The sequence below is a fragment of the Xiphophorus couchianus genome, chromosome 4 (genome assembly GCF_001444195.1).
Source record: "Xiphophorus couchianus chromosome 4, X_couchianus-1.0, whole genome shotgun sequence".
NCBI classification, from domain to species: Eukaryota; Metazoa; Chordata; class Actinopteri; order Cyprinodontiformes; family Poeciliidae; genus Xiphophorus; species Xiphophorus couchianus.
In genome coordinates this window covers 1190717-1212649 of record NC_040231.1, presented here as the reverse complement: position 1 = coordinate 1212649, position 21933 = coordinate 1190717, and the positions used below count along the sequence as shown (strand labels likewise).

The following is a 21933-nucleotide window of genomic DNA, read 5'->3' as shown; positions in this document are numbered from 1 at the left end:
CAATAAATGTATAAATTCATATAAAAGTTTTCTTACTTTTTTTTTTTATTTTCTTGTAGAATTATCCAGAAAGATTTTCCACCAATTAGCTTGCTTTTCGTTTAAGTGAATGCGAGAGCTGAACGCGTACCGAAAGAGCCGCCAAACCTCAATCAAAGTAATGCAAATTAAATTTTACTTCAATTTCTACAAACGTCAGTGTGGGATATTTTTTTATGACCTAATCTTCTGATTATTGCTCGGTTGTTAATTAATTCGGCTAGAAAATTACAGCTCTGACGTCTTTATTTTTACAGATATTTCACTTTTATTCTTGCTAGCAGACGTTCACTGTTGCAGAGCAGTGCCGCATTAAATTGGCAGCTTTCAGTAAGGAGTCTTGTACGAAGTTCGGAGGCGACTTCAGTCTTCGTGTTGGGAGCAGAGCAGACAGATCAGGGGGACATTCTGGACCACGATGAACACGTGAAGTAGTTTTATTTTATAAAGAAAAGGTTTGCTTCTAATAATCCAGCTGACTGTTTCAACTTGTGATTTTAGTTTTCAGCTTATTTCCAGAATGATTTGTGGATAAAGAGTGAAACGTGTTGCTTACAGCTGCAGCCATGGAGTTATTCAAGCAGCAGGATGTAGAGGATTTCTATGAGGTTGGAGAAGAACTGGGCAGGTATTCATGCAATATTCAACAGTTGTCTGCATGAAGAAATAACTGATAATTAATGCTTATTTGATTAAAATAGATTATTATAAATGTAACCAACATGACAGTCACAGGTTTAATCTTTGTCTGTGGGACAAACAGAAGGATTTCTTCTTGTAGCATTCCCATGTTTTCACCCAACATTTAATCTGTTCCTATTTGGAGGATATCATGTTTACTCCAAGATCTTTAGGAATTCAGGATGCAGAAATATCTGAGGGATCCTTTTAAAAAAGTCCAGATTCCTTGAGTGGTTTTATGTTCTTTTTGGAAATATGCAAATTTCCTCCAAACCTTTCTTTTTCATCTGTTTATAACGTTTTTCTTGTTTGCTATGAAAACATTCAGACTTTCATGGATATTCAGGACTTTCTAAATGTATTAAAAGTCTGAAATCAACTGCAAAGAAATTATTTACACTTGTTTTTAAATAACCCATCATTTTCACTTCTAAGATAATAGCAACAAATATATAAAAATTAATTCTTGTCATGATGAAATTCTCATTTTCTTTAATTACATGCAGAGACTAGAATATGATTGAAAAGTTAATTTATTTCAGTAACTCAATTTGTTAAATAAAACACAAAGACTGATGTTTTCCAGTCATTATTTCTGCTAATGGTGATTTTCCACTTACAGTTAATGAAAAATTATTGTAAATTTAGAATATTACATAAAACCAATAAAACAGAAATGTGCGTTTATTACCTGTTAAAGGTTATTATTTTCAAAAGATGCCTTTAATTAGACAAACAAAGCTTATTTGAACAAATATTAAAATTTATTGAATATAAATATTTACAGTTTTACAAAGGAGGCTGTGTGTAAAGTATGAAGCAGCAACAATAAAATAAATTTATTTACATTTTCTGGGAAAAATTTAGTTAAATTTACATAATGTAAAGTTGGAACGACTGCCGGTCTGACCTGAACCAAATGATAATCTCTGAATCATTATCTAATGTCACCAAAGTTTGAGTTTTCAGGTGAACCGCGGCTCTCTTCAGAGACAGGAGCAGCTGCTCGTCTGATTAAACTGCTTTTTAAAGGCCTTCTCTATCTTTAGCAGCAGTTTTCTGCCTGAGCGGCGGCACATCTCGGTGTTTGGTTACAAACTGGTCAGCAGAGGAAGCGGCCTTAGAGCTGGGTTAAACAGTAGTGCCATGTTTTAAGTTTTCTGCATGTTTTCTGTGTGTTTTCTGTGTGGTTTTTGTGTTTTTGCCCATATGTGTCAGGTTGATGCCGTCCAGATGCGTCTTTCTGCAGAATGTGTGCAGCACTAAAAATAGAAGTGAGACAGCAGAGATTATCATCAGAAAAGCTCCAGCAGAGCAGAACATCGGGTGGAGCGATGAGTCAAAATATCAGCTGCATTTTTAACTATATGGAGGGTTTTTTTAGCTGCAGTTTTTTCTTTAGTAAAGAGTAAAAAGTGAGAAAGTTGTTGCCTTAAACAGTTTGAGCTGTTTCTCCTGCATGCAGCGCCCCCTTCAGGCCATCGCTTCACTTATTTCTGCGTAATTTCCTCCCAAACAGTCAAATGTTCCAGGAATGAAAACTCTCCCAGAGTGAATCTTTGCCGGTTCAGGTGGAAGTTGGTGTTTTGGTTCAACCTCTTTCCTCTGTGATTTAAAAAAGAAAAGAAGTTCAAGGGGTATGAATACTTTTGCATCAACAAATCAAATCTGATCCTGGTGAAACTTTTCAATAGAGGTTAAGTTGCAGCAGACCAGATCAATTCAATCAGAGTTTCCAGATTATTATTATTCAGCTCCACTCTTCAAACATGGCGGCCTAGAGGGGAAAATGTGCAGCAAACCGTGAAATGATGCAAAAGCAACAGAAAGAAAAAACTAATAAAAAATGCTACACCTACAGGAAATAGAAATAAAAGACAAAATGCCACAAATAGCAAAGAGAACAGCAGGTATGAAACCTCAAATCTGCTCCACAAAAGAGAAATCCTCCAGGCCACTAGGGGGAGTCTGGAGTCAGTAATATTACCTACGATAATATGCTGCTGTTCTAAAATATTGTAAAAGTTCTTGAATTTAAAAAAGAAATTAAGAATGACGCCTTTTTCTTACTTCCTCCAACTTTCTACTGAGAGCTGCGATTATTTTAATAATTGATTATTTTATCGATTATTCTGATGAATAATCAGAAAAAATGGGCACTTTATGCAGATTTTTTATTTAACAACCTAAATGTATTTAATACAATATTAAAAATGCATAAGAAACTGCAAAATAACAAATAATCAAATTTATATTAGTGACAAACATTTTACTGCTGAGTAACTACTAACAACATTCCTTTAGTGAACGTTTGATCATTTGTAGCAAAGGATGCATCTGTAATTAATTTTAATATTTGGATTTGTTTAGATTGCTTTGTTAACCTTTAGACCTTTCCATTAATTTAAATTAATTAAAAACACGCCAGCGGTGAGGTGGAGACGTCTTCTGTTTCTTAAATGCCCGATGTGACGATGGGAAGTTTTGTAAAATAATTTTTTCATCACTTTTAACTATCAGATTAATTAATCTACTTTCATTTTATCTAGAAGTTGTAAGAGTTATTTTTTGTCAATGTTTTTACTAGAAACTGACCCTATATCAAACAGTCAAGGCGGAATTGTGTTCAAGAAAGAAAAAAAACACCTGTTGCCATCCACGACTTTTTTTGGAAAGATTTTGGTTTTGGAACGCATTTTTATTAAATGTAAAATGTGTTTATATTTATTTTTATGTTGCTCTAAGTGTGTTGCTTTCCCAGTAAATGGCTTGTCTCCATACTCCAGTTAACAATTAATCGATTACTAAATTAGTTGACGATTATTTCAGATTAATCGTTTCAACCGCTGGCTGGACCCATGCGGTTTAGTGGTCGGCGCCCCCTACTGGTCTGGAGGACCTCACAAATTTACAGCACTTCATTTTTGCAGTTGTTTTTGCTATTTGCCGCCTTTTTACGATTTCTGTTGTTGGGTGTTCTGGTTTGCATCATTCTTGTGTCGGTAAGGCGTTTTCAAACGTTCAGGTTTATTCTGCTCACCGCACTGCGATCTTTCCTGATGTCGGATCCGAACTGCATCTGACCTGACCCTGCTGCCCCGAGTCTACCTCAGCCCTCACTTCGTGTCTGTGTTTCAGCGGCCAGTTTGCCATCGTGAAGCAATGCAGAGAGAGAAGCTCGGGTCTGGACTACGCCGCCAAGTTCATCAAGAAGCGGCAGAGCCTGGCGAGTTCCCGGGGAGTCCGGCGGGAGGACATCGAGCGGGAGGTGACCATCCTGCAGCAGGTCCAGCATCCCAACATCGTCACTCTGCACGACGTCTACGAGAACCGCACCGACGTGGTGCTCATCCTGGAGCTGTGAGTGGCAGCACAACGCCACCGTGTGGCTGCTGGGAGAACCGCATGCATCTTAGACGATGTGACGAGGTTCTATTATGGTTTAGTCAAAAAAGAATGACTGTTCCAAGTTGGAGATCATTTTAGAAGATTTATTCGGTTCTCACAAAGGACATCCAGAGCAGGCTAGAAATCAAAAATCATTAGTACCTTTGCTTGCAATAGTTCATCACCTCCAGCGTGACTTCTCCTCAGTCTAACCACCGACTGCCTCCTGTGGAGCAGAGCCCTGCTTTTAAAGCCACAGGCTCCGCCCACAGACAATCCAAACTAGCAAAATACTAATCATCTCTAACTCAAATCAGAAGTTTGATTCTGATTTGAATCAAACTTCAAATCAGCCTAAAGTTTATACAGTATACAAAATAATAATAAAAAATAAATAAATAAATAAACTTGTAAACAAAATACAATATTCAATTTAATATACAACACCCAATGCGCTCTGCTGACGTCACCTCCTCATGTGACTCCCTCCCGGCACGTCACAATCCGGAAACACACTACTTGAAAACAAAAACCAGGAAAACGTCCAGTGCTAAAAAAAAAGGTTACAGTAAATGTTTAACCGGAGCAGGAACACCGCGTGTGCACCCACGATGAGCCGCCCCAGTCCAACCTGCAACAAAAGTAAATTAGTGATGATGTATGTGTTTGTCGGCGTGTGTACGCAGTTATGCGGGCATGCTAACACGGACTCTAACGCCCAGCTCGTGACGGCTCCTCCGTCACAGACGAAAACATGCATATTTCTGAACTTTGGTCGGGATTTATTTAAGGGCTACGACTGCAGATTATTTTAGTAATAATTTATTCTGGCGATTATTCTAATGATTAATCGGTTGTTTTGATGATTAATTTATTATTTGAATGATTAGTTGACTATTTTTGTCAATTAATTGATTAACCAGATAGAAAATTGGCAGAATTTTTATTTTACCACTTCAACTTATTTCACACAACATTCGAAATACATAAAAAGATAAAAATAAACAAATAACTAAATACCTTGATTAAATAAGAAAATCAACATCTTAATAACAGCATTCCTCTGGTGAATGCGTCATCATGTGAAGCTAAAAAAAACTTCTAACATCAGCATGTGGAAAAAGGGGCTTACTGTCTATATAATAAACCCCCTATTATATAGACTATATATATATATATATGTATATATATATATATTATATTAGAAGCAGGTCAATCCAGAACTATTCCACTTGATGAGTTTTGGGTAGAACCTGTTTACATTTAACTCAATAGTAAAATGTAAATACTTTTGTACAGTTTTGGGTGTATTAATGCTCTGACTATGTTGTTCTTTAAGTAAATTGTCTTTTTAGAGTCTTTATACTCCAATTAACAATTAAAAGATTACTAAACTAGTATTTCAGTAATCGATTAATCCGATTAATCGTTCCAGCCCTAATTTCTTTCTGTGGACATGCAATGAAGGAAGTATTCAACATAATCTTCCTGTTTTCATTGAATCCTGCATGATGATCTTGTGCCAGCTCGTTTACATTGAAAGGAAGTCAGAGAGAGATATGGAGTCCAAACGGGAATGGGATTTTTATTACACCGAAATGCAACAGAGCGCCACTAGGGGGCAGAATTTAGCTGCAGAAAACCTGCTGCTTGTCAGAACAATTTATATGATTAGAAGAAAGGTCCTGGTTCCGGTTCCGGTCCAGCTGAAGCCGTGTTCTGGTTCTGGTTCCGGTCCAGTTGAAGCCGTGTTCCGGTTCTGGTTCCGGTCCAGCTGAAACCTTGTTCAGGTTCTGGTTCCGGTCCAGCTGAAGCCGTGTTCCGGTTCTGGTTCCGGTCCAGCTGAAGCCGTGTTCAGGTTCTGGTTCCGGTCCAGCTGAAGCCGTGTTCCGGTTCCGGTCCAGCTGAAGTCATGTTCAGGTTCTGGTTCCGGTCCAGCTGAAGCCGTGTTCCGGTTCCGGTCCAGCTGAAGTCATGTTCAGGTTCTGGTTCCGGTCCAGCTGAAGCCGTGTTCTGGTTCCGGTCCAGCTGAAGCCGTGTTCAGGTTCTGGTTCCGGTCCAGTTGAAGCCGTGTTCTGGTTCAGGTCCAGCTGAAGCCGTGTTCAGGTTCTGGTTCCGGTCCAGTTGAAGCCGTGTTCTGGTTCAGGTCCAGCTGAAGCCGTGTTCTGGTTCTGGTTCCAGGGTCTCTGGCGGTGAGCTCTTTGACTTCCTGGCCCAGAAGGAGTCTCTGACAGAGGAGGAGGCTACTCAGTTCATCCAGCAGATCCTGGAAGGAGTGAACTACCTCCACACCAGGAAGATCGGCCACTTTGACCTGAAGGTTGGTCCCAGCCCGACCGGACCCGACCCGGGAGGTGTGGTCCCCTGAAGAGGTCACACCGTGACCTCCGGAGCTGAACTCGTGTCACAGCAGAGAATCAAGCCTCGTTTCTGTAACTGAACGTTCATCATTAGTTTCCCACTGAAGGACAAACAAAGATTATTCTGTTCTAATGTTTTGGTTCACAGCTTTTATGAAGAAAACATGACGTTATCAAAGAAATGAGTCTAAACTTAAAACTAACTTCATGACTCAAATGATTTATCTAAAAAAAGATTCATCTTTCATCTTATAGTAAAAAAAATCTCTTCTTTGATTTTCTTGAAACCAGTGAGGAGAAATAAATAAATGAACAGATTCAGGAAGAACAAAACTATGGATGGATGGATGAACGGATGGACGGATGGATGGATGAACAGATGGATGGATGAACGGATGGATGATGGAATCGTTTGGTCAGCTCAATGTTACGTTTCTTTCTGGTTTCTCCGTTTTGTTTGTTTTCTGGATCGCTGTGTGAAAACCTTCCACTCCGCTGTAATCTGGAATAATCCCGCTGTCTGCAGCCAGAAAACATAATGCTGCTGGATAAGAACGTGGCGCTGCCCAGGATCAAGCTCATTGACTTCGGCCTCGCCCACACCATCGAAGCTGGGGTCGAGTTCAAGAACATCTTGGGAACGCCGGAGTTCGTAGGTGAGGCCCGTCAGACTTCAGACTCACTTCATGTTTCTACAGATTATCTGTTGATATTTCCTTCAGGCTTTTTCAATGTTTGGCCAAGTTTTCAACAGTTGACTGTTAATATTAGTCTTGAGGAAACTTCAGCTGTTATGCTATGTTTCAGCTGGCAGTTTTGCTTTTCGAACTAAATCCAACGCCTCAGCCTGTTCCAATAAGCAATAAATCAATTAATCTCAACAACAAACTCAATCATTTCCATTTGCATGATTTATTGTTTGTCTTTCTACCAAAAACTGGATGATGAAAGTCTTCAGTTTGGTGCTCTGGTCTCAGCCAGCCCTTTTTGGAAGGACAGTTTTATTTCCAGAGTCTTCATAATTCATTTGTTGTTTCTGTTGTTTTGATTATTTATTTTTCATATTTAAATGTCTTCCAGTTCTACAGTGTTGAAATTTAAAGTTGATTAATGTTTGAGAATCAGATGTATTATTATTATTATCATCAGATTACTTGAAAATGGTCTCAAAACAACAATATTATCATTTATTGCAATAAGTTGTGGGGCAATTTATCGTCCAGCAAAATGTATTATTGTGGCAGGTCTGCTGACACATTTACTCTTTATGAAGGCTTTGTTTCTGAGGGATTAATACTTATGAACTCCAGGAGTGAAGTTTATGAGATTCTGATCTAGACAAATGATTTCTGAGGTTAATAACCCAGTTGGTTTGTACTTCCATCTTGTTTTCTGTTTCAGCTCCAGAGATCGTGAACTACGAGCCGCTGGGGCTGGAGGCGGATATGTGGAGCGTCGGAGTGATCACCTACATCCTGCAAGTGAACCGGAGCGTCCTGAGTAGAACTGCCTCCAGAACCGTGAGCCAGGCAGTGATGTTTGTTTCGTTCCAGGCTGAGCGGGGCGTCTCCGTTCCTGGGGGAGACCAAGCAGGACACGCTGGGGAACATCTCCGCTGTCAACTACGAGTTCGATGAGGAGTTCTTCGGTCACACCAGCGACCTGGCCAAGAAGTTCATCAGCCAGCTGCTGGAGAAAGACAAGAGGTAATGAATGAGGTGCAATATACTCCCCACAGGAAGGTGGCGCTCATGATCTGAGGAGCTTGTTATTCTGTCTTTGTCTCCAAGGAAGAGGTTAACAATTCAGGATGCTCTCAACCACCCATGGATTAAGGTAATCCGTCATCCAGAAGCTTGGCACCATCAGGGTGTGAATGTGTGAATGAATGAATGTAATGTGAAGAGTTTCTGGCATTTTGACTTGATAGAGCGCTATATTAGTACAGGCCATTCAAGGTTTATCGATCCAGGAAAGCATGTTTAGGATGCAAGATCCTTGTTCATGAGATCATTCTAGTTTCCAGAACCTTGGAGACCAGAGTGAAGGCTTAAAGTTTTCCTTTGTTCTCCCAACTCTCCTTTTGAATCTTCCAGTCCAACGAGCTCAAAGAGGACAATAAAACCCAAGAGCCAAAGAAACGGGAACGCCGCCAGCTGAAGACCAAACGTCTGAGGGAATACACCATCAAGTGCCACTCCAGCATGCCGCCCAACAACACCTACGTGAACTTTGAGCGCTTTGCTCAGGTGGTGGAGGACATCGACCAGATGGAGGGCTCGTTCTTCAGCCTGGCAGCGGCCCACGACTCCCTGCAGGAGGACATCGACGCCTTGGTCTCCATATACAACGAGAAGGAGGCCTGGTACAAGGAGGAGAGCGAGGCTGTGCGGCACGAGCTCTCCCAGATCCGCTACGAGTTCCGGAAGGTGGAGGCGTCCAAGAGGAGCCTGCAGGACGACATGCAGACCTTCAGCTGCGGCCTGGCCGCCGTCAGTGAGCGCTTCCAGGAGAGGCAGGGCCACTTCGACGCCCTGCAGCTGGAGCTCAGCAACGAGCTGAAGTGGGTGCAGGAGGCGGTGGGCTCCCTCCCAGCAAACGGAGGAGGTGGAGGCTACCCCTCCTGCAGCTTCACCACCGTCTTCAACAACGACGTGAACGAAGCTCTCAAGGAGCTGCTCAGCCGCTCCTGTGGAGGAGAACTGCTGTCCGGAATCAACCTGGACCTCACCGAGACCGGGCAGCAGCGCTAAAAACACCGATCCGGGTCTGGGAGGAGGTGTGGGAGGAAGTCCGGTCTGGGAGGAGGTTGGGTCCAGAGTCCTTCCTTCTTTCTTTTTTTTCTTCCTTATTATTTTTTATTGTATAATGGACTCAGTGGATCCAGAACTGTGTGAAGTTGGGTCTGATTTTGGGTGGAACCTTCAGTGGAACATGTAGGACCTCTGATGATGTGACGCACTTCGGCCTCATGCTGAGGTTGTGACATCACGCTCTTGCTGCTCTGCAGCACTCCGGTCCATCACTTCTGATCCTGCCTCGCCTCTACTTTCACTAATGACCACACTAAGAGGCTGCGGCCCGCTGGGCCTTCCTCAGAACCTCTGGGAATCAGAACCACAGATCCAAACAAGATAGCAGACTGTTGGCTAGGCTCATTCCCAGGAATGCAGCAGGAAATGCTATGGTCTAGTTAAAGTGTTCAGCAGAAGGAGAACTTTGTGGTTTCCATCAGTTACTGCAGGGAAAACATGTTCAAACATCAACAGGAGCTTCTGTCCCCTTTAAAGAACAGGGAGACACGCTGGAGGTTCCTTAAGGTCAGATTCGAAGAGCATGTAGCCATGATGCTAATGCTAACAAACACTCCGTCAGTTAATGCTAACAATCAGACTGTCAGCTAACGCTAACTATCAGACTGTCAGCTAACGCTAACTATCAGACTGTCAGCTAACGCTAACAAACACTGCCAGCTGAAACCTCCATAATACTGACTCAGTCCATTACTGCAGAAGAAGCAGGTTGTGACTTTAACTGAAACAGCTGCAGAATAACAGAGTTTAAACTTAGCAACGCTGCTGCCAGTCACACTTCAATGAGCCATGTTGTACCTCTATTCTGGAGGACCGATTGGGTCCGGAAGCTTCTTCTTCTTTCCTATATTTATGGCGGTTGGCAAACAACTTATAGGTGCATTACCGCCACCTTCCAGATTGGAGTATGGATCAGACGTTTAACAAGAGTAATTAATTTCCCCTGATTGATTGTAAATAAAAGTAAACATGGATGTCAATAACTATAATAACTGTGAGACAATAATCCTCAGATTTTTCTCTAAATGATTGTTTTCGACCAGCTGAAGCGCTCTTCCTCACCCAGTGATCCTTAATGAAAATGAAACCCCCAAAATAGCAAGATGAGCTGCAGAGATACGGTCGTAAATGTTTCTGAGGCCGGGCTTCTCTGGGTCTGGGCCGGCCTGATAACCACTGGAGCGTCTCGTCGTTGCGTCAGCCGGGACTCGACCCGTTTGGGTTGCATTGTGCTGCTCTGAATGAGCTTCAGAAACACAGCTGGCTTAACGTTTTCACTCCCCTCATTCACATTTCAACCACAAACTTCAACATCTTTCATTAGGATTAGATGACAGACCAAAACAGTTCCTGACTTACGAGAAATAAAACTCTAAAAGCAACACATGGTGGTGGCAGCATTATGCTGTGGGGATCAGCAGGCTGGGCGGTTATGTGATGGTTTAAAGCCGAGTAAATTCACCCTTTGCTTCCCAATAAGATCTTCAGTCTGTTAGAGTTAAATCTGCTGCAATCAGCAATTAACCAATCGGGTGACAAATTAAATAGTTTTCATTCTGATGGCTAATATTAAATAGTTTTGGTTGTGTGTGGTTTTTATTTCCATTTTATTTATTGTTTTTGGCTTTTGTATTTTATTTTTGGATGTTTAAAATATCTTCCAGTCCAGTCTGAGGTGTTCTTTACAAAATAAAAGTTTATTAGTCTTTGAGAGGGCAAAATTTCATTATTAACAATATATTACTTGAAAATGATGTAAAAATATTATTATTATTTGTCATAGTAATTTATAGGTAGTTTACTGCATTAAACTATAGTTTTTTTTAAAATATAGAAGATAAGTAGTGTTTGCTGCCAGAATAACATCATATTTTATTGTTCAGTTTCTAACGTGAAAAATAGAAATAAAAACTGAGGGAGAGCTATGGAGCTAAATTGGGGCCATAAACAGTGGCAACCCCAGAAAGTTTTCCACATGGTTGACCAGACCAGTTCAGTAAACATTTACAGGGGGCACAACTAAAACATAATCATCTGATTTTATTCATTTATTTTGTTAATTTAATTAATGACTTTTACTTTTATGTTTCCACTGAAGAAGATGACTCTATATGTCTTTCTATGACATGAACATAATTCTGTGAAAATGAAACTGAAAAAAAAATTAAAGTTCAAAACTATTTTCAGATTCAAGTTTTTTTTCAGTTTAAACTATTTTTAAACAAACTTTGGTGCCCATTTAATTCCACATAAAACAGTAAATTTTGCATTTTACTGTTATTTATCAACATATTTCTAAGTATTGAGCCAGCTGTTTTCCTCCATAAAAAACAAAACTTTCCAAATCACTCTAGAAAGTTTTGTTCTCATTTTCATCTTTATATTGAATTTGTCTGGAAATCTAAAATTCATTCTTAAAGTTGGAGGTGTTGCATGAAATACATTTGAATCTGTATATTTAGATTTAACTGGACATTAGCGTGTCTGCCATGAGAGGTGGGAAGCAGACAGACAGGCAGACGGATCGAGGCTAGGACAGACGGACCGCGGGGCTGCGGGGCTCTGTGAGCGGACTCTAGGCGGAGGAAGCTCCGGGAGAGGCGGAGACCTTATCAGAGACCGAGCTGCTGCTGCCGCTGCTGCTGCCAGTGTGAGATGAAGCTCAGCCGGTTTGTTGTGTAAACTTCACACACAGAAGACGAAGAGGAAGAGGAGGAAGAGGAGGAGGAGGAGGAGGAGGAGGCCTTTTACCCCACGGTGAGTGAGCTTTAGTGTCGGAAGTTGGCTTCCGATTTGGCGCTGCAGTAACGGGCTGCTCCGCTGTTTTTGCTGCTGTTGCCTGGAAGAAGGATCTGCGGTGACGCTTCTTTGTACACTTAGGATGCAGCAGCCTGTGATCTGGAAAGGTTTACTTTATTTGTTAAACCGCAAGAAAGAAGAATTTTAGAGGTATTTTGACAACCTCGCCCAGACAAAGAGATACATTTAGTTTTTAATATGTAAGTGTATCTGGGTAAGAAAAAAAAAATAAATAAAATCTAGTCTAATCTTTAGAGTATCAAAATGAGAACCAGATTTAAAAAAAAAAGAAAACAATGAAAGAAAATGAAACCTTTGACATAACCCAGAATAAATGTTCTCATTTAACATCTATAAACTTCCTGTGTCTCAACAAATCTGACTAAATTTATGTAGATTTATGTTTTTAAACCAGAGCCAATAAAAAGCATTGTCTTTTAAAATAGATTATCTAATTAACCCTAACCTGAAGCACACAGTTTATGATTGTCATATTAAATATGCAAACTTCCAACAGTTGTTATAATGCAAACAATGTATTGCTTTTACAACCGGGAGCAGCTGTTAGCATTTCAAATAATACTTGGACTTTGACCCCAAATCCTGGAGTAGTTGAAAAGGAGGCTTTTCCCTGTACCATAATGGAAAATAGGAGATCTCTGGCAAATAAACTGGATGAACCTGAAGCCCAAAATAAGACCAGAGTTTTACATTTATTACAGCGTTTAGTGGAACATTGCTGCAGGATCTTATCCCCTACTCCAACATCTCTTCCTCTGACCATACAGCCAGAGAGAAATTTAAAGAAGAGCAGCAAAAGCAAATGATGAGATGGATTAGCAGAGCTTGTCAACAACCGCTGGTGTCACCCAGTGCATGTCATTGTGCAATATTGTCTCTACTGCCCAGATTTTGAGCTGTTAGCATCATGCAAACATGAGATGCTGCAACTCTTCCTTCCTGCCCACAGCATCACCATCAACAACAACTCTCTGGAAATACTCTAATAATATTACTTACGACAACACTTCATTAACGTGGGGATAAAGGATTTTTCAATCCAATTGAAGTAAAAAATAAATAAATAAAAATACCGGTGTGGCCCTTTATCGACAGTCGGAAGCCAACTTCAGCTTCGGCTGTTAGCCGTTAGCAGCCGCTGTTAGCTCGGCTCAGCGCTACTGTGATGCAGCAGATAACCAGGCTAACTCTGACCCAAAAAGGTCTGCTTTCATAAGGTGGAAAACTTTGGACCGGTCTGCATGCCGGTAACGTATTTTAAATCATTTTATTTGAGCTCCACTGAAAGGTGTCACCTCTCTGTTTGGCTGTTTTCTTTCTGTGTTCCGCCTGTTTTAATGTGAAGCAGCTAGCTACCGTTAGCAGCAGCAGTTGGTTAAAACTCTTATGCTTGGTTCCGTTAAAGAGCAAACTGTCAACAAACTGGTACCGTTCTGGTTCTCAACAGAACCCAGAGAGGCTGGTAGCGCCAGTGGGCAGACAGCAGGTCTGTACTGGGAACCAGTCTGGCTCGGAGCTGTCAGATTTGTGCAACTGTTAGTTATGCTAGTCAGAGGAACCGGGGTTCTGGACGCTGCTCAGCCGGGTCATGGGTTCCTACCTGAACCAGAACCGAGATGCAGATGAATTGCTGTTAGACATGGATGTGTTTCTGTGTTTATGAGGGATTTTCAGTTTGTTGGGGAGTAGCTGGAAATCAGACGCACATCTGCGGAAATGTGAAAGTAGACGTCGCAACAAAACCTGCGGGAAAATGAGAAATGTGAGAGAACCGACGGATGTTACCGGTGAAAAGAAGAAGAAGGTGCACCAGGAGCAGAACGTACTCAGATCTCTGACCTAACCCTGGCACTGGTGTTGCATAATCAGCTTCCTGCCTGCGTTTTCCTCCCAGAGCCTTCAGCGCTCTGGCGGATCCTTCCTCAGCTGCTGTCTGGGAAAGAAAAACCTTAACAACAAATAAATCCCAGAGACAGATGACTGGATGAAGAGGCCAAGCCAACACCTTAAACTGGGCGCTGTGCTCCTCACATTCCTCTTCAACCATTTTCTTCTTAGCAGGAGGGTGAATTATTTTGTTAAAAATCAATAAAGGTCTTAAATGACCTTTACTAATGCTTTGGTACAATATTCACACTCCTTTTCTCCTTATTATTCAGATAATTAATCGATTAATTGGATTTTTAAAAAAATGGTCACATTTTACAGATTTTTCATTTAACCATTTAATCTTATCTTATAAAATACAAATAATTATTTTTTAAATAAAAAACTCTAAATGTCAATAACAACATTCCTTTAGTTAAATCTTGAACATTTGCATCTGCAGCTAAAAATCCTTCGAACATCAATATGTGAAAATCTCATCAATACAGTGTAGGAGTGATCTGGGATTGATTATATGGATTAACTAATAATCAAATAAGAGTAATCTCAGATTTTACAGAATGTGAAGCTAAAACTGCCACTGGAGCCGTTGGTTGAAAACATTTACACACAAAGGTTTATTTTTCATCTTAAATGTTTATATTTTTTGTACAGTTTTGGATTAAATGGCCTTTATTTTTGAGTTTTTACACTGCAGTTAACAATTAATCATTTACTAAATTAGTTGACTGTTTCTTTAATAATCAGTCAATCATGATTAATCGTTTCATTACTAATTTCTATAGTTTTTTTCTGAATAAATGTCTTTATTTCCTAAATTTTTCCGTGTATGGTGAGGTTTCTGCTGTAGAAGGCAGATTTATTAAAATGCTGTCCTGCAGTCCAGCGCTACCTGACCTTTGACCTCTGGTCAGAAACAGAAACCTTTGTCCTGCAGCACTGAGCCGGACTCTGAGTGAAGCTGCTGGGAAATGAAAGTTTTCTGTTGACAAACCTAAAAAAAGGTTTTCTGTTTACAGCGTAAACGGAAAGTTTCATTGTTTATTCAGGAAGCGATGAGAACGTTTCTGTCATCATTCATCATTTATTGTGATAAATTGTGTTAACAGCTATCCATAGTAGCTTTTAACACGATGGACAGTGCAAATTGACCGTAGAATTGTGCAAATTTCAATTAAGAAAATAAATTAGCTTAATTTATTGGTGGAAAAACACCAACTTTGAAAAAACACACGTTTTTCGTCAAATATTTTTGCGATAGGATGAGGGGGTTTATTTTGCCCGTATCAAAATTAGTTTATTTCACAAAGCTGCAGTGGAAACAGTTTTGTGGCATCAGGAGTCATGAAATCAGAAACGACAAAGAAGAAGACAGGAAGCAGCGGGAGGATGACGGTGCGGCGTGATGTTTATGACTTTTCACGTGAACAAACTTATTTCTGTGTGATTGTTTTCTCATTCAATAGGAACACAGGAATTGCGAAATGTAATTTTTTGTCATTAGTGGAATAATGACAAAGTATTGGAAATATGTTGAGATTTAGTTTCAGTCATTTGTCCATTTATTTGAGAATATAATCACATATCAGCAACTGAAAATGTGATTAAATGAATTTACTGTTTAGTGAAACAAATAAAACTTCTCGATGTGACTAAAGAAGAGCATCACAAACGGGAATGTTTCTCTCAGCCATACAGTCGCCTAAAAAGAAGTAATTACTAGTTCAGCAGTTTTGTTGTTCTAATAGTTCCACAAAGTTCGGTGATAAATGTTCGCTCCCTCTGATCAGTCACCTTCCTGTAATGCAGTGGTTCCCAAAGTGTGGAGGGGGCGCAGTGCCATTACAGGGGGACGCGGGAAGCGGTATGGATGAATGAAAAAAAAAAAAGTTACACAAAAGTGTTTCACTGTAAAGATGTTTGTAGTTTGTTTTGTCGCGACCTGAAGTGTGAAATAAACTTCAGTGGAGTTTGAAATCAAAATGTGTGTAAAGGTTTATGTCTGGTTGAACGATGTGTGTCCAGTTGATTTATTTATTTTTTCTATTATGGGGATTTTATTGTAATCCATAAGGGGGCCCAGAAGAACCACTGCTGTAATGGATCAGGTTGATGGTTGCTGCTGTGTCTGCAGGTCGGATGGCTCCAGAGTGAGCAGCCATGGCGCTGATGATACCCCCGGTGAAACTCAAATGGCTGGAGCACCTGAACAGCTCGTGGATCACAGAGGACAGCGAGTCCATCGCCACGCGGGACGGCGTGTCGGCGCTCTACGCCAAGCTGCTGGCCAACAAGGAGGCGGTGCTGCTGCCGCAGCAGGTGCTGTGCCTCAAGGGCCCGCAGCTGCCGGACTTCGAGCGCGAGTCGCTGTCCAGCGATGAGCAGGAGCATTACCTGGACGCGCTGCTGGGCAGCCAGCTGGCCCTGGCCAAGATGGTGTGCTCCGACTCGCCCTTCGCCGCCGCGCTGCGGAAGCGTGTCCTGGTGCTGCAGCGCGTCTTCTACGCGCTCTCCAACAAATACCACGACAAGGGTAAGGTGAAGCAGCAGCAGCACTCCCCGGAGAGCAGCGCCGGCGCCGCCGACCCACACGCCATCAGCGAGCGGCCGCGCTCCAGCACCGACGCCCTCATTGAGATGGGCGTCCGCACCGGCCTCAGCCTGCTGTTCGCTCTGCTGCGCCAGAGCTGGATGATGCCGCCGCCACCCAGCCCTGGCGGAGCGCCGGGCGGCGGCATCAACTTATGCAATGACGTGATCCACACGGCCATCGACGTGGTGAGTTCGCTGCCGCCGCTGTCCCTGGCCAACGAGAGCAAGATCCCACCGATGGGCCTGGACTGCCTGGCCCAGGTCACGACCTTCCTGAAGGGCGTCACCATGCCCAACTCCGGGGCGGACATCTTGGGCCGGCGGCTGGCCTCGGAGCTGCTGCTGGGGCTGGCGTCCCAGAGGGGCTCGCTGCGCTACCTGCTGGAGTGGATCGAGATGGCGCTGGCAGCGTCGGCCGTGGTCAGCGCCATGGAGAAGAACGCGGCGCCGCACTGCCAGGAGGGGCTGATGGGATACGACTGCTTCATGAACATCCTGATCCAGATGAGGCGCTCCTTGGTAAGAGAGGAAGAGCGCTTCACCTGGTCGAAAACAATCATTTAGGGAAGATTCTGAGGATTATTGTCTGAGAAATTATAGTTATTGACATCCGTGTTTACTTTTATTTACAATCAATCAGGGGAAATTATTTACTCTACAGATCAAGAGTTTATGAAAAAATATGCAGAAAGTAGTGATGACGAATCAATCTAGGAAGAATTTATTAATAAATACACAAATAATAATCACACACTTACACAAATGATCAGTTAAAATTTCTCGAGTGAATTTTTCTCTCTTTCAGGAGCTTAAAGGAAGTATGCTGACACCAAATCTAAGTTTTGAAAATGTCACTTCCTGTGGAGGTTACTGCTAGCCATGCTAGCTCTGAAATCATAGAGTCTAGTTCCACTAACTGCAAAGTGATAAACTGACATAATATTTATCAGAAGCTAACGCTAAAGAGCTTTACAATCTTGATATTTAGTGGAATCATTACAAATATTATTTTTTAGATATGTAGTTATTTCTGCATAGAGTAACTAAAGGAGGCCTTAATGAAGCCGTTAGATTGTTTAACAAACTCCCAAGGTTTTCCTGAAACTAACAAGTCGGAAATGTGTGAAGGTTCCTGTTAGATTTCTCAGTTATCAGGCAGTTTGGTGGTTTCCATGGTGACGGGTGTGTTTGTTGGTGTCAGGGCTCCACAGCAGACCGCAGCCAGTGGAGGGAGCCCAGCAGGACCCCGGACGGCCTCTGCTCGCTGTACGAGGCGGCGCTCTGCCTGTTCGAGGAGGTGAGACCTCCAACGCTCCTTTACTCTGCTCATCTTCATACAACATTTTAAAATGTTTCCCATCCGCACGCCTCTTCGTGCTCCAGGTGTGCCGCATGGCGTCGGACTACTCCCGCACCTGCGTCAGCCCCGACAGCATCCAGACGGGCGAGGCGCCGGTCGTCTCGGAGACCTGCGAGGTTTACGTGTGGGGCAGCAACAGCAGCCACCAGCTGGTGGAGGGAACCCAGGAGAAGATCCTGCAGCCCAAACTGGCCGCCAGCTTCGCCGACGCCCAGACGGTGAGAAGGAGGAGGAGGAGGAGGAGGAGCAGGAGGAGGAGGAGGAGGAGGAGGAGGAGGAGCAGGAAAATTCCGTCTGGTTTCAGAATTTATTTGCAGAATATAACGCATAATATAATATATAATATATAAATATAACGGCGTTAAATCCGGAAAAAGTTCCTGCTATGAGTTTGGAGACGTTGATTGTGGCTGGTGGTTGTCATGGCGACACACCACAGGAAGCATCGAATGTATCTTCCATGTTTTCCTGCTGATTTTCAGTATTTTTCAGTATTTATGATCTGAGAACTCGTGGTTGTCTTTTTGAAGCTCTGATCGTTTCAGTTTCATGTTTCCGGCGTCTCCCTGCAGATCGAGGCGGGTCAGTACTGCACCTTCGTGATTTCGTCCGACGGCTCGGTCCGGGCCTGCGGGAAAGGCAGCTATGGCCGTCTGGGCCTGGGGGACTCCAACAACCAATCCACGCTCAAGAAGCTGACCTTTGAACCCCACCGAGCCATCAAAAAGGTGTCGTCGTCGAAGGGCTCGGACGGCCACACGCTGGCCTTCACCACGGAGGGCGAGGTCTTCAGCTGGGGCGACGGCGACTACGGCAAGCTGGGACACGGCAACAGCTCCACCCAGAAATACCCCAAACTTATCCAGGGGCCGCTGCAGGGGAAGGTAGGCTTCAACCCGCCACAGCCTCAACTTAAAAACGTTCTCCATTACAAACAAACAAAGAGTCGTTCCAGATCAGAGCCTCCTGGTGGTTTCTGGTTATAGGTCACCAAAGTTTTCAAATCTACTCGGTTTGTTTTCCACCCTGATCCCACAGATCTTCATCAGTTCTTAGTTTTAAACAAAAAACTTTGTGAAAAACATCCAATTTGTTGGAAACGAAACTGCTGCGTAATCAGACTTCACCCCCTTCAAAATAAGAGCATGAATATAAACTACAGGAAGAAAACAGCTGATAACCAAAATGTCAAAACCGATGTTGAAGTTTATTCAGCTGAACGTTTATGAAACCGACAAGTAAATTAGTGCTTTATAATTTATCTGTAAAAATTAATTTGAAGGAAACAAAGGAGGTTTTCAAAGTTAGCAAAAGTGCTAAAATGCTAACTGAATAATTAGCGCTGCTGTTTGCGGCGCTATGGAAGTGCGCCCTCTAGTGGTTATAACCCATCGACTGTTGCACCAGATCAGTCCTCAGGAGCCGCGTTAAGCACAAATTGCCGTTATGATTTGATATGTTGACAAAAAAATTTAATTAATTTTGATATTTGGCTTTTTAGGGGATCTGAACTCTGATTAGACAGTTCATTAGGCCAGTCCAAGAAGAAGTATTATATTACCCACTTTTGCTTATTTATTTTAGGCTTGTCTATCTTTGTTTTATTTTTGCCTTTATAAAACAAAAACTGCTTTATTTAGGCTATCTTCAAAATTTAGGAAATGTTGATCTTGTCCTCCATGTTTAAAATACAAGCAAAATGAAAAACACAATGTTTTCATAGTTTAGAAACTTTCTCGTCTTTGCTTCTGCATGTGCAATATCTTTTAGATATATTAAAGTCTATGGATTATTTCTTTTTCAGAGAAGATGTGACGACAGTTTTAGGTTTGGAGTGTCCATGTTTTATGTTAAATTAGCGCTTTAAAATTTATCTGGATAAATTAATTTAAGGGAAGATAATTGTTCTAAATATTTTCAAAGTTAGCAGCTTTTGCTAATAACCTGGTGTGTGTGTGGGTGTGTGTGTCAGGTGGTCGTGTGTGTGTCTGCCGGCTACAGACACAGCGCTGCCGTCAGTGAGGACGGCGAGCTCTACACCTGGGGGGAAGGAGATTTTGGGAGATTAGGTGAGTTGATGTTCCAGTATCTGATCTGGCTATGCTCTCCGTTTTTAATAAAACTTCAAAAATATACATTTTTCTTCGTCCTTGTTTGTATATTAGTAGCCGTGTTTTGCTGTTTTTGTTGCTAATCTTGCTATAAATGGGTCACATGTTCAGCTGCCAACATAAACATGACAGATAAAAATCCGGCTTTGTCAGAGTTTATTGGTGTGGAAGAGAAAAGCGTTTCCTTTGAGTTTTTCATTCTTGCGTTGGGTCTGACATCCCGTCCTCATGCAGGACACGGGGACAGCAACAGCCGCAACATTCCCACTCTGGTGAAAGACATCAGCAACGTTGGCGAGGTTTCCTGCGGAAGCTCCCACACCATCGCCCTGTCCAAAGATGGCCGTACCGTCTGGTCCTTCGGAGGAGGAGACAACGGTGAGGCCCAGAAACCCAAACAGGAGTCGGGTTTCTCTGGCTGTTTTTGGTGCTGAGCTTCTTTTCCGTTTGTCCTCCTGCAGGAAAACTGGGGCACGGCGACACCAACAGAGTCTACAAGCCCAAAGTGGTGGAGGCGCTGCAGGGCATGTTCATCAGGAAAGTGTGTGCAGGCAGCCAGTCGTCTCTGGCTCTGACCTCCACTGGACAGGTAGGACGTCTGGGACGGTCCCTCAGGAGACGTCCCACTCTTTACATGACCCGGAAGTTACGCAGGCCGAACTCTCAGCCAATCAGATGTCAGCAGGAGCTGCACAAAAACAGCTGACTGCTTTCAAAGTGCAACCAGAATGAGTCTTTGACCTTTGGCCTCTGTGTTAAAGCTATCTTTATAGTGGACTAGTTTTATTTTGATCTTTTCCTGGTTTTTGCTCCTGATTCTGTTTTTTTAGACATTCTGCATCATTCTTGACTCTTGTTTCTTGTTAGAAATCAGATTTTGAAGTGAAATAAATGAGTTTATTGGAAATCTGATTGAATCCTGAAGTCGGTTCTTTACGTCTGACTGGACAGAAACGCATCAGAAAGTTTAAAGCTGAAGCAGAAATCAGTGTTTGATGAATCATTTCCGGTCCGTTGGGACGTTAGTTTCCAGGTGGTTCTGACCCATTTCTATCCTCCTTTGTGTGTCCAGGTGTTCGCCTGGGGCTGCGGCGCCTGCCTGGGCTGCGGCTCCTCCGAGGCCACGGCGCTGCGGCCCAAACTGATTGAGGAGCTGGCAACCACCAGGGTGGTGGACGTCTCCATCGGGGACAGCCACTGCCTGGCCCTGTCCCACGGTACGCCGCTTATCTCTGCTCTCTGTGGGTCGGACCGGGTCAGGCCGGGTCGGGTCGGGTCGGTGCTGCTCAGGTCTCGTTGTTGACTCTCTGGTTAAATGCTGACTCTGTTTGAGGTCTGATGTAACAGCAAACTGAACTCTGAGTCCTGACTTCACTTTAACTCTTTCCACCTGTTTTACTCTCACCTGGCGGTTACCTAGACAACGAGGTGTACGCCTGGGGCAACAACTCCATGGGACAATGCGGCCAGGGCAACTCCACCGGCCCCATCACCAAACCCAAGAAGGTAGTCGGTCTGGACGGAGTCGCCATCCAGCAGATCTCAGCCGGGACGTCCCACAGCCTGGCCTGGACCGCCCTGCCCAGAGACAGGTGAGCCATGATGTCACAGCACACTGACCAATGGCTGAGCAGGCTGATGATGTCATCACACACCAACCAATGGCTGAGCTACACCTGGTTACCTGCTGGACAGGTGATCATCGGGTTCAGAGCTGTAGGTTTTATTCCTTCCTTTCATTCTTCTTTTCTTCCTTTATACCCATGGTCATTATGGTTACCGTGGCAGCCTCGTTACCATGGCGACCTCGTTATATCTGAGAATAACTTAATAAACATGAAACACGTCCAGACATGCAGCCTGAGAGACACTTCACGTTTACC

At 42.8% G+C, this 21933-nt stretch overlaps 2 protein-coding genes and 1 long non-coding RNA gene across 12 annotated transcripts in view; 2 read left to right on the top strand and 1 right to left on the bottom strand.

Annotated features, from left to right (window-relative positions):
* The first annotated feature begins 395 nt into the window (after positions 1-395).
* On the top strand, positions 396-9877 carry dapk2a (death-associated protein kinase 2a). Its single transcript, XM_028015956.1, has 9 exons — positions 396-494; positions 598-667; positions 3859-4080; positions 6289-6427; positions 6994-7123; positions 7869-7944; positions 8021-8173; positions 8258-8303; positions 8564-9877. The coding sequence occupies exons 2-9, from the start codon at positions 606-608 to the stop codon at positions 9218-9220; spliced, it is 1485 nt and encodes a 494-aa protein (XP_027871757.1). The 5' UTR covers positions 396-494; positions 598-605; the 3' UTR covers positions 9221-9877.
* Positions 5445-14225, bottom strand: LOC114143704 (uncharacterized). Its single transcript, XR_003595290.1, has 3 exons — positions 13886-14225; positions 7940-8156; positions 5445-6543 (listed from the first exon to the last, which is right to left on the bottom strand). It is a non-coding gene; the product is annotated as an uncharacterized LOC114143704 (long non-coding RNA).
* The window catches only part of herc1 (HECT and RLD domain containing E3 ubiquitin protein ligase family member 1), a 48229-nt gene continuing 38174 nt past the window's right edge, over positions 11879-21933 (top strand). For 9 of the 10 annotated variants that reach the window (XM_028015913.1, XM_028015905.1, XM_028015910.1 and 6 more), the window contains exons 1-10: positions 13204-13347; positions 16122-17098; positions 17781-17876; positions 17963-18157; positions 18512-18823; positions 19912-20008; positions 20285-20428; positions 20512-20639; positions 21123-21267; positions 21471-21642. In XM_028015913.1, the coding sequence (XP_027871714.1) occupies positions 16148-17098; positions 17781-17876; positions 17963-18157; positions 18512-18823; positions 19912-20008; positions 20285-20428; positions 20512-20639; positions 21123-21267; positions 21471-21642 (2240 nt within the window). In that variant the 5' untranslated portion in view covers positions 13204-13347; positions 16122-16147. Of the gene's footprint in view, positions 12038-13203; positions 13348-16121; positions 17099-17780; positions 17877-17962; positions 18158-18511; positions 18824-19911; positions 20009-20284; positions 20429-20511; positions 20640-21122; positions 21268-21470; positions 21643-21933 lie in introns of those variants that run through there. The other variant, XM_028015904.1, reaches the window with a different exon arrangement.